The 12,181-nt window shown below is 38.8% G+C and overlaps 1 protein-coding gene across 1 annotated transcript; it reads left to right on the forward strand.

Moving 5' to 3' along the window:
- Positions 1 to 1,093: 1,093 nt before the first annotated feature.
- LOC148036353 (uncharacterized) lies at positions 1,094 to 3,399 on the forward strand. Its single transcript, XM_087679137.1, has 2 exons — positions 1,094 to 1,440; positions 1,516 to 3,399. The coding sequence occupies exons 1-2, from the start codon at positions 1,396 to 1,398 to the stop codon at positions 2,977 to 2,979; spliced, it is 1,509 nt and encodes a 502-aa protein (XP_087535263.1). The 5' UTR covers positions 1,094 to 1,395; the 3' UTR covers positions 2,980 to 3,399.
- The last annotated feature ends 8,782 nt before the right edge of the window (positions 3,400 to 12,181 follow it).

Consider the following 12,181-nt stretch of genomic DNA (forward strand, 5'->3'; position numbering starts at 1 on the left):
TAAATTCATTATTGGACATTGTATTTGGGCACAGTCCGACTCTTGGGATACCCAACCGCTTTATTCTCTATTTGGACAAAAGCAAACACAAAAGCTAAAGCATACTAATTGTAAAATTGGGCTATTTTTGAGCTTTGAGATGAATAAATTCGTAAATACATGCCTTGTGAAGCACTCACACAAGGCATGGGGGGAGATTGTACCCAATTTGTCTATTTTCTTCATGTGGTGCAAATCTTCCTTCTTGCTTTTTGGAGCTTAAGTAGCGTTCGTTTGTTCTTGGGGACCTTTCGACGCTCACTACATACGCATCCATCAGTATCCGATTTGCGCACCATATATGCTTTTTGATGATTCGATGCTTGTAGGAACCTTCTGCTCCTGTGCTTGGTGCATATTGCTTAATTGTCAACCAAAAACTCATATGAGAGAGAGAGAGAGAGAGAGAGAGAGAGAGAGAGAGAGAGAGAGAGAGAGAGAGAGAGATTCTTATTTAATATTCTGTGCTTGTTGGCTATAGAGGCATAACATTCAATGCCTCATTGCCACATATGGCAAATTAGAAGGAAGGGATGAGCTATATAGGGCATTAGGCTGGACACCAACGATGGCCAATAATCAACATTTACAAACAACATAATGACAAAAGCTTCAAGCAAGTGTCTATTGACAAACACGTCATGCAATTGAAGGGAACAAACAATGTAGTGCACCCTCGCTTTCCCCATATTGACCAATTTGAATCTTGTGGTCATCATCACAACACAAATAAAAAGAGTAGCCCTTGTCAACATGAAGGGCAATGTTTCTTTTAGCACAAGGTGCCATGGGTCATAAATTCAAGCTCGTGCCATGAATTCATTGGTTGCAACAACCTTGCATCTCTCATCTCCATGAGAGAGAGAGAGAGAGAGAGAGAGAGAGAGAGAGAGAGAGAGAGAGAGAATGGGACACACAAAGATTGATTATGGATACAAAAAGGTACATGATAAATATAATTACTAATTTAAAGATTTTAAATATTTTTAGATTTTGAGTGTTAAGGAAAGCTGTCTTGGGAGACATTACTATGGCCATTGGGCAAGCCCTAAAAGAACATCCCAATGGGATTGTAGCTTAGCTAGTTCCACCATTGCAGGTGCATGGATTCAAACCTTGGGTTATGCTTTCTCGGCAGCACGTAAGGTAGTTCACAAGATTATGCAAATGGGGTAGTTGTATAGTGGTTCGGGTGTGGCTTGAGTCACATGTCTGCGGGAATTTGATCCCTGCATCCCGCATTCCCACAGGCACATGATCAAACCCGTTTGCGTCAAAGATTATCACTGGTGTGGTCTGCTTTACTGAGAGTGTTTTCTGCTTAATCCGTAACAGTAGCTACCGAAGTGCTTCACCATGACGCCCAAGCGACGCCGTCGCTTTGTTCAATCTCTTCAGCAGGTAAAACCCTAAAACTCCATTAACAGCAATTTTTCTGTCGCATGTTGGTGAACGTGTATCCCTTCTTTTGTGTAGCTGGAGCGGAGACTTGAATCTGACGCATGCTACACCGATTCCTCGAGAAAGAGGGACATTATTAAAGAGACGATGCAAGTGCACGATCTTCCCAAAGAAAGAGTGCAATCACACCATTTTTCAGCGAGCCATTCTGCGAACTCTTGCAGGGACAATACAACTGTTGAAGCAAAGAGACATTTCAAGGAAATGGCAGAAGAAATGCACAATGTTGCTTCATCTGCTAAGAAGGGCATATCAATGGGGACTCTCTCATGCCTTGATCACTGTGCAGATGTCTGTGTATCGAGCGCTAATATTGATGGATCTTGTGACCATAACAATACGAACCCTAGGGAGACTGGGGCTATTGGTTCTATGCGGCTTCTTATTGACAAGAAAGATTGCTTGGATGTTGGGATTCCTGACATAGGCCAACACTTGCGTGCTGACAGGAACAACGAATCTGTTACTGGTGTTAGTTTATCTACTGCAATAAATCAGAGGGACAACTGTCATGCATTTGTTGAAGACAGTGGATTGCTGAATGAAATGGTGGGAGTGAGAAAAAGCATGATTGAAAATGATGACACTTCTCCTGATTTTCCTGTGAAACATCAGGACCTGCCTGTAGAGAGAGAAGACATACTTATGGTGAAGAATAGCTTAGGGAAGAGAGAGTTCCTTGATAAGGTCATCATGTCTCAAGTAAATTTACAGGGACAATTTGATGTGAATATTCAGAACTGTGAGAATGCAACCTATGAAGGCATTGCACATTCTGCAGTGGGAGAGGAGAAGGGGTCTGAACTAGAGTTCTCAAACAGTTCCAGTGTACAGGGGAAACAAACACTGTCTGTCTCTCAGACTGGCATTGTGCCCCATGCTGCTAGGCTTTTAACTTACTCTGGAGATAGCAGCTGCCCTATTGTTTTCTCTCCAAACTGGGATCCATGGGATGTTGGTAGAGCCAACAGAGGCTCAGAAAGTATCCCACCACTGGAATTTCTAGCAACTCCTCTAGCAACACCATTGTCGGCAAGGAAGAGTATAGAACTTGTTCCAACACTGGAGTTCAGATCCGATAGCCTGAACTGTGCTACAGAGGATAATGAAAACATTACACTTTTGAGTGTCTTACTTGGTGTGACAATTGATGGCTTCTCACAGCTACATATGTCCAATGAACTTCAATTATCTGTACTTCAGGATGGAGATGGATGTGCAGTGAAGCATGAGCAGCCAGATTCACTTTTTTATGTGAATGTTGCTAAGGTTAAGGAGCAAAACAGCAATCATGCTAAGTGTATAGATGACTGTCTTGAACAGCTAGCAAAGTCACAAGAAGAACCTTACTCTGTAGCTTTGCTTTTAATTGCAAAAGCATCATTGCAAAATGATCACAACTCATGCAAAATAGAGCCCACCCTTGAGTTCCCACAGATAGTAGCAGAATGGCTGCAAAGACAGCAATCATCTTATTAAATCATGACAAGGCACTTGAGTTACAATCATGATTTGTGGGTCATAGACAAGTGAAGAAGCATGAAGAGAAGGGGAGCCTCCATTTAATTAATGGAGAAGCATATCAGCATCATTCATGCTTTGTGTGTACACTTTTCAAAGGTAATAGATAGGTATGAGTAGTTGACTATTCTTTGCATATTCAAGGATTATGAATTTACTTTTCATGCAAGTGAAAGATCTGCCCTTGTTCGCTAGGCTAAGCCCAAGTTGGATGTTGGTCGGTCATCAGAAGCTGCAATAAGGCTCCTTTTTACTGCGTTATTGCTCCATTATGACCTTGGATCACCCCTATGATACTAGACATCCTCCTTTGCAATGCATCTTGTCGTATATCTTGGTTTGATGTTTTTTGCAATTCTCAAATACAAGACAATTGGGAATGAATTGGTCCAAGAGAAACTATTGTCTTTTGGCATTGGTGATATTAGTAGGAGACAAGTTTATCCATTAGTTATGTTCCATGTTTCCCACCTGACTTACTGTTGACTTGATTTAGGCTATTGACTTAGTTTTGGACTCATTTTTTTGAGAACTAGGATGGTATTATAAGTATATGCTAGGGCAAACGGAGAGAACCATTGTATGTACAACACATGATATACATAATCGGTGAATGCTCAATGAAGAAGAGGGTGTATAAAAATGAGAATGATACAATGGGGCCTCAAAGCTTTATCTCAAAGGTTAGCCAAGTTGAGAGAGTTGTTATGATTATCAAGAACAACTTTGAGGGTGCCATATCCTAGAGAGATCACAAATTTAGCAATGTTGATAATGTGGTAGATGTTAACAAGGATCAAAGCAAGCAAAAGCACGTAGGATGCAAAAAATGCATAAGAAGTTATGCCATGACCTTGGTCCTCCATGCCACTGTAACCAAAGTCTTTAGCTTCTCCTTATCAATACCGTGACCTTTGATCACCCGTCCTCACTTCCATTATAGGCATCATCCTCCTGCTCTCTCATCCCAAAAGCAACCAATTGGTTGCTTTTTGGCCATCTTTCCTTCATGCATGCTTTTTCATGTTGCTTTGGGTTAGTGCCCTTGTCATGTCATCATAATGCCACTTTAGTTTGCAACCACATCCACTAGTTGTAGATCCATGTCACACTCAATCCAAGGTTATTTCCTACAATGATCACTCCATAAAACACCAATAGAGTCCATCCTAGTCCAAAGAGGGTGGATACTAGGTCATAAAGCTCTTATCAAAACCAACCACGTAAACATGATCTTTGGCCTTTTGTGTAATTCCATATAGCTTTGTGATGATTTACTTACTTCCAAGGTAGATATATAAAGTCTTGAACCTCAACACGAATCATAATCTTGACACTAAGCCAAAACCCTAGAATGCATCTAATAGACATCCCCAGATATGGGAATATTATACTAGTCGTGGGAGAAAACTTAAAACTCTTTGGACTACATAAGCAAAAAAGCTCCTAACCACAAACCATCCAAACTTGTCTTGCCAAGTAGCACAAAACTAGTCCCTCCATTTCATACTTAGTCCAACTTAGGCCCTTACGATAAAAATGTTGTATAGTTAGCTATCCTCTAATCATTCATGCTTATTGGTCAAAAAGCCCTAGCAAATACCTAAGGGAATCTTTCTCATTATCCAAAGAAGGCGCCACCACATTTTCTTCCTCCTTGATCCAATTGTTTTTCAATATTATTATGGTCTTGGATTCATACTTATTCAATTTGGATCTATTCATCTTTCTTTCATGCAATCCTCCATCTAGGTCCACCGATTGATAGATGCCACTAGCATACTTTTTCATAACTTTGAACAATCCCTCCCACTTACTAGGAGCTTCTTCTTAAAGCTATGATCCAATATGCTATTGCATCTCATTACTAAACTGCTTGCTTGATGCCCTTGTCCTTGTACCTCAGTTCATTTTTTCTTTACACCTTCCCAATATCTTCTCATGGTGATCAAAGGCCCAATTCTTGTCTAGTTGTATCTTCTATAGTTACCAAAGCCTCTCTTGATAGGCATCCCTAGTTCAATTGTACATTTTCATCAACAATTTCAATGAAGAAATCTATATTTCAATTGGAAGAAGAGCCTCCTTCCCCAAGATTAGTTGGAATGACTAGAACTTAGTACCAATCTTCATTGTTGTCTTGTGCACCCACAAAGCACTTGGTAACTCCAAGACACGTTCTTCTTCTCCATAATCATCTTTGTCATCCTAGTCGCAAGCTCTCCATTGCATCTCATTTGTGCCATTATACTAAGGGTAGTAAGGAGTGCTATACTTGTGGGATCTTCATATTCTTGCAGAGAAAATCCATCAAGTCTCCTTGAAATGTAGGTTCTCTAACAAATGGAATCTCGAGCACCAGACCAAACCTATAATATCTATCCTCATAGATGGAATTCCCTACATCCTTTTTTAAATGCATCTAGTGGCTCTAGCATTTGCCCATCTTGAAAGGTAATCCATAAGTGTGAGTATGTAAACCTTCTTCTTGGTTGTAATTAGGATGGTATGTATTCACCACTTTCCATAATAGAGCCAAAATGGAGTTTCTAAGTTCATATTTGAAGACCCTTTTTCCATCTTTTGACATTGCAAGCAAGACTTATTCCAATGGTCTACATTCTTCCATAAATTATGCCACATATTCTTTCTCTAATATCTTCTAAAGAGTGATCCTTGTATGTAGAATAACTTTCACAAGCCCCTTCAAGATTATCCTATAAGATCTTATAGGTCTTCTCTTTCCATGGTACTCTTATGAGAACTAAATCTACTCCATTCATGAATATTTGATCTCCTACAAGATCTTATAGTTCTCCTCTTTCCATGGTACTCTTTTGAGAAGTAAATCTACTTGATGAACAATTTATCATCCAACATTGTATACTTCCCCACTCAGAGAACACTTAATTCCTTTTTCCACCTCCCTAGGGATAACATTTGGGAGAAACGTATCTTTTAAATCCAAGAACTCCTTGCCTTGATATATAGGTGCCTCTATAGCAACCCGAATCATCACAATGATGGCTTTCTATGCTACTCCATGGCCAATGGTATTCTCCTTCCTGTAAATATGCCTCAAACTCCACGCTTCCATCCTGTACAAGGGCCTTCTTATCCTATGGCATCTTCGCTTCAAATTAGCATTCTTTACCTACCATACCCTAAGAACTTGCTTTCCCATTGTTAAAGCATCTTGCCTTATCTTAAATATTCTAACCCTTAAGCCATTAACTATTTATTTCTCTATACATGCAATGCATTACAAGGCTTGCAAAAGCTTCCTTGTGTGCTCTCCTATAGGAATGATCAAATAATAGAGTGAATGCAGCCTTAGGATCAGTCGGTTCATGTAGAGGCTTCCATATCTCTTTTTCCTTTATCATCTTCCACAAGGAAAGAGAACTTAAATTCTTCCAACTTTATTACCCACTTTATTAATCTCTTAGATAGCTTGGCCTTGTTGATAAGTTTGAGTAATAAAGATTAGTTTGTCAAAACCACAAAAAATTGGGGTAAGAGATACACCTAAGTATTCTACAAGCAAACATCCTACTAACCCTAATGTGTGAAACCGCCAAAAGACATCTTTCTTCCTTGTTCATCATCCTACTTCCATATTGGACATGTCTTATGTATTGAGAAGCCTCCCCTTTTTGTTGCAATACTGCTTCAATTGCATCTATTGCCGTTGAAGGATTTACATGAAAATCTCACTTGCAATCTAGAGGTTGCAAACAATGTAGATTGCCCAATACCTCATTTACTTTGAGAAGCACCTCCTCACACTTCTCAATCCAAACCAAAGGATACAACCTTATTGCTTTTGCTATAGAGAAAAGAATTGTTAGGACATCGATGGAATAAACTTAGATAAGTATTTCACCTTCCAAATGAATTTCATCAATTATATATTGTCCTCAAGAAAAAAGTGTAATAGAAAAAACTTCACCTTTTCAACATCTACTTTTATTCCAATCTCAAAAACTACATGTTGAAGCAACTTCAATCTAGCTTGTGTTAACCTACACTTCTTAGGGTACAACTGAAGACCAACAATTCATCCTAAAAAAATCTAGATTCAACTTCTCACAATGATAAAATCTTGAACTAGAGATACATAAGTTTTCATTGAACACCCTTACAATTTTTTCCAAATAGGGAGTAAACATTGCATTCATCGTGTGTTGAAATCAAGATAGCCTATCATATAGACCAAAAGGAAAAACCATTAGCAAAAGTAGCCCTTATGTTATAGTAAAAGTAATCTAGTTTTGGTCCTTAGGAGCAATAGTTAGTTGAAAATATTTGTAATATCAATTGCACAAGCCGTATGTTCCAAAATGGTACAAGGTAGTGATCCCTTTGAGTAGCGACATTCAAGGGCTTGAAAGCCATAGATATTCTCCAACCACTAGTCCTTGTGGCATAAATAATAATGGGACTTACCAATTCTTAGTGTTCCAGCTCAATGTTTCACTTCACATATAAATCTTGCCTCCAAGAACTTGTCCACTCCCTCTTTCAAAACCATTGCTTGCTCATTTGGTAAGGGTATTAGTCTTTGACATACAGACTTAACTCCATTCAATACTATATGTAGCTCCTCACCCTTGTATCCTTGAACCTCCTCATAAGAAGTGATGAACAAATGTAGGTACTTACAAGGCATACCTTTATGGCCTTCTTTTCTTCTTGGACTAAGTCAAAGCTAAGTATAGTCTCCATCAAAGCTTTTTTTCTAGTCGAAAAGGCCCTTACTTGTAGCAATTTCTCTACTTGTGACTTAATATTTGACTTTGCTTTCCACCATATAGTTGAGAACAACTTGGCCTTGTTATGCATCAAAACAACACTCTTCTTCCTAACTTTGCTATCCCCCTCTTATGCCCTGTCTTTCATCTTGTCATCAAGCAAATCAGTCCGTATCTTTCAGCATTTATGGTCCACACTTGTTGCTGTCCAAATATACTTTCCCTTCAAAAAAGCCCCAAAATTGTGCCTATTTAGCCCTAGAGAGCAACCATTTTTCTCATTATATATCCCCCCTTCCCTCCTGTACTCTTCCATAAACTATTTTGGGCCTAAAGGTTGTTTAAACCAAACCATGGTCATGAACTTTTAGTCTATTCACAAGTCAAAGTGTATTTATGACTGCAAGCCATACTCTACCAAGTGCAGTGTATCTAGATCAAATCCATTCAAACTAGTTAAATTATCCAAATATGTTTGTTCAAAGAGTCTTCATGTTCTATCCTCAAAACCATATGACATCCACCCCTTCTAAATGCACACATCCTCTGGTATGTGCCACACTACTCAAATCCACCTGGATTAAAGGGCAAATGGTAATTTCTTATACAACCAAGGATACACACCATCGTTCACATCCTAGATTAGATAGCTAGTAAGTAAATTGCCATAGGTCATGAGCACCATGACATCCTCCTAGATTAAAAAATAATAATTCATGTTTCCCAAATTATCATACATAAAAACATATTTTCACCTCTAGGATAAAATATCCAAAGTCCCATTGCCCACATAAGCATGCAACTAAACCAATTGCCACCTCTTGGATCATAGGGTATCAAAAGTTCATGTAGCCAACACAATGTATTTATGTTAAATAGCATGCATTTGCATGTATCCCATTGCACAAAATCCTTAAAACTACATGTATCAAATAACAAAAGTGACCCATAATACCTTTGAAACATACCATGGCATGTAGTTGCCCATGGATAATTATGTAGCATCAAGTTTTCCCAAATCTCTTATGCAATTTGGCCAAATCATTTTGGCAAATAGTTTTAGCCCACAAAACAAACACACATTTCCCTCATCATCATGCACATAAAAGCATAGTTACCATCTATCTAGCATCTAGTTTTGGTTGCCCTTTAACATTATAGAAACATTGGTGAAGTAGCTTCACCCCCTTTGGATTTGGAACCACAATTATGCATCCATAGGAAATTCAACTCCATAGCATATATCTCTCCGTTTGGCTAAGCAGAAACTTGAAAGCATCTTTGTTTTGCACAAAATCTTCTAGAGTGCATCCAATAATTGCTTAGGCATAAGCTTAATATCATCGAGGGTGCCACAAAACCCCTCTAACATTTCACATCCAAAAGATATATAAGTTCTATGTCTTCCTCCTCAAAACAACTCTTCGAAAAACCTATCTCATCTTGTAAAGCAACCTCATCACATGTACCATGCATATTTGCACTATACCCTTTAAACATTTCATCAACCCTCTCACCTTCTTTCAAGTACTTTGACATGTCTATAGCATTGTCTTGAAGAGTTATTAGTGGTGACTCCATCTCAATATCTTCTATGCATTCCTCTTGTACATTAGGTGAATAGCATCTTCTACCAATACATCAATTATAAGATCTGAGATACACGCTCAACTTTCTTATATACTTAAAATATATATGGTGAATATTATGCTGGCACAGTGGGAGAATAGATGAGAGAATAAAGATGTAGAGAGAGAGAGAGAGAGAGAGAGAGAGAGAGAGAGAGAGAGAGAGAGAGAGAGAGAGAGAGAGAGAGAGAGAGAGAGAGAGAGAGAGAGAGAGAGAGAGAGAGAGAGAGAGAGAGAGAGAGAGAGAGAGAGAGAGAGAGAGAGAAGTAGAGAAATTGGCAACACATAAGCCAGTTCTTACTTGTAGATCTTGGAAACAAGATCACGGTTCCTTGCACGGTATATAACCAGCTAACACGTACAACTTGGAAGTTGGGACCTTTTGATCCTTCTTGAGTCTCCTTCTCTCCTACACAATATGTGTACGGCTCTCCTCTTGGCGCTTGATTTTAGCAAAGCTTCCGCAACACTTGCACATTCTCTTCTTCTCTTAGAACTTGATTTCAACAGAGCTTCTGCAGCACTTGATTTAAGCAGAGCGTTTGCAGCACTTGCACCATCTCTTCTCCTCTTGGAACTTGATTTTAGCAGAGCTACCACAACACTTGCACCTTCTCTTCTCCTCTTGGAACTTGATTTCAGCAGAGCTTTCGCAGCACTTGATTTCAGGAGAGCTTCTGCAGCACTTGCACCTTCTCTTCTTCTCTTAGATGCATGCAAAGTGATGCTTCCTTTACCTCTCCTGCACCCAAGGAGAGCCTCCTCTTTTATAGGCTTTCAAGAGCTTCTCTTCTTGGAGAGAGACTTGAGTTGATCTTCATGCAATATGTGATTGTTCTAGGACCTACTTTGGAGCACTAATTTCGAGATATCTCTTTGTGCTTTCTTTCGATGAGAAAATGCCCAACATGAAAGTTGTAGATCTCACTGTTTCCGATAACGCACTCGGCCCGTTTTTAGAGATCATCTTTCTATCGTGAGATATTTTAAAAATGGATTCACAATGTCTTTTTAAAAAAGAATAGCTTCTCAAACTGTACTCTTAACTTATGGTCCATGCAACCACCTTAAGGAGAGTTCATTAAATTGCATTGGGCCTCAATCTTAAGATTGACTTCCACTTAAAAGCTTGTGTCTTTTTAGATATTAGAAAGATAAAATCACTTTCAGAGGATTATTTCTCTTGTCTTTCTTAGGGAGAGAATTACCTCTCTTGTCTTTCTTAATGAAAGAAAAAACTTTAAACCTTGACTTGTAAGGGAGAGGATGACCCCAAATGAATGTAATGCTCATTACACACAAGTAAACGTTCCCAAACGTCCCCAAATGCACACATAAATACATATACACAATGCTAATGTACTTCCTCTTCTTAGAACTTAATCCATCTTCATTTATGTGTAACTCCTTGGTTCTTGTGTACCCTCTTACACTTGGCGGACACTTCTTTCCCTCTTCATAACTTGTACTGCCTGCATCAGATATCCCCGTCACAGTGCTCTGATCACCCCATTAAGTGATGCACTAGGAATATTGGTCTCTAAATGGTCTCATGGCCAAGCTAGATCATCATCAACACTTAAAGAAAAGTGAGTCATTAATTTATTGATATGAATTTATTAAATAGAGAATGCATAATAAGCAATCAATTTAGTGACATCCCTCTGGGTTCTAAATAGTTGACCTCAACTGTAGAGGGGATACATAGTCCTTAAGAAGATCTGGAAAGTCTTGTAGTTCTCTCTTAGTCATAAACTGAGCATACAATGGGGGATAATTCTTAAAATCAACCAGATACTTTGGTAATACCTTACCTGACCTTAGAGCATTGTCGTGATGGTATAAAATTCTCTCAGGCACAAGGAACTCTTCTTTTTCTTCTATGTCAGGTAAATCTTCCTTGATTGGTTCCATTGGAGGTTCTCCAATACATGGACGTAGCAAACTTATATGGAAAGCATTATGAATGTTCCAATGACTTGGTAGATCCAAACAAAAAGTCACATCGTTTATCTTATTTGTGATCTTGAAAGGGCCATAATAGCAATTAGAAAGCTTAACCACTTTACCCTTTTGACCTTTCTACTTCTTTAAGCGAGCTTTCTCAAACTTAACAAGAGCATGTTGTCCCAAATTGAGATCTAACTTATGATGATGCTTATCAACTTCGCGTTTTTGCTTCTCTTGTGTTCTTTGGATAGCAGCTTTTACTTGAGTGAAAGCTGTATCAATGTCTCCGACAAACTCATCTGCTGCAAAGATCTTATCCTTTTCGTAAGAAGGATGGGTGGTAAATGAGGCTTACCATAGATGATCTTAAAGGGTGCCTTACCAGTACTAGAGTGCACCGTATTATTGTATGCAAACTCTACTAAAGGAAAATACTTTTCCCATTCTCTTTGATTATCAAAGACATAGGATTTCAAAAGGTCCAGAATAGTAGAATTAGCACTTTCACTTTGCCCATCCGTTTGAGGATGTAAAATTTAACATTGTCCCGAGGTTCTCGAAGAGAGCTTGCCAAAAGAGGCTGGTCATGCAGGGATCTCGATCACTTATAATGGACTTAGGCATGCCATGATGTTTGAAAATATGAGCAATGAATAGCTTAGCCATATGATTGGCTTTGATTGTCTTTCACACAGGTATAAAGTGAGCTTGCTTACTGAATCTATCAATGATAGTCTAGATTGCATCGTTGCCTCCTTGTGTGTGAGGAAGCTCCATGATAAAGTCCATGGCTATACTTTCCCAAGGCTCATTGGAAATAGGTAATGG

This window comes from Lygodium microphyllum, chromosome 5 (assembly GCF_053477565.2).
Source record: "Lygodium microphyllum isolate KBCC chromosome 5, Lygodium_microphyllum_v1.1.10, whole genome shotgun sequence".
NCBI classification, from domain to species: domain Eukaryota; kingdom Viridiplantae; phylum Streptophyta; class Polypodiopsida; order Schizaeales; family Lygodiaceae; genus Lygodium; species Lygodium microphyllum.

Coding starts and splice junctions, on each gene's coding strand:
- LOC148036353 (XM_087679137.1), top strand. CDS start 1,396: ATGACGCCCAAGCGACGCCGTCGCTTTGTTCAATCTCTTCAGCAG. Junction 1,441..1,515: donor TTGTTCAATCTCTTCAGCAG/GTAAAACCCTAA, acceptor TCTTTTGTGTAG/CTGGAGCGGAGACTTGAATC.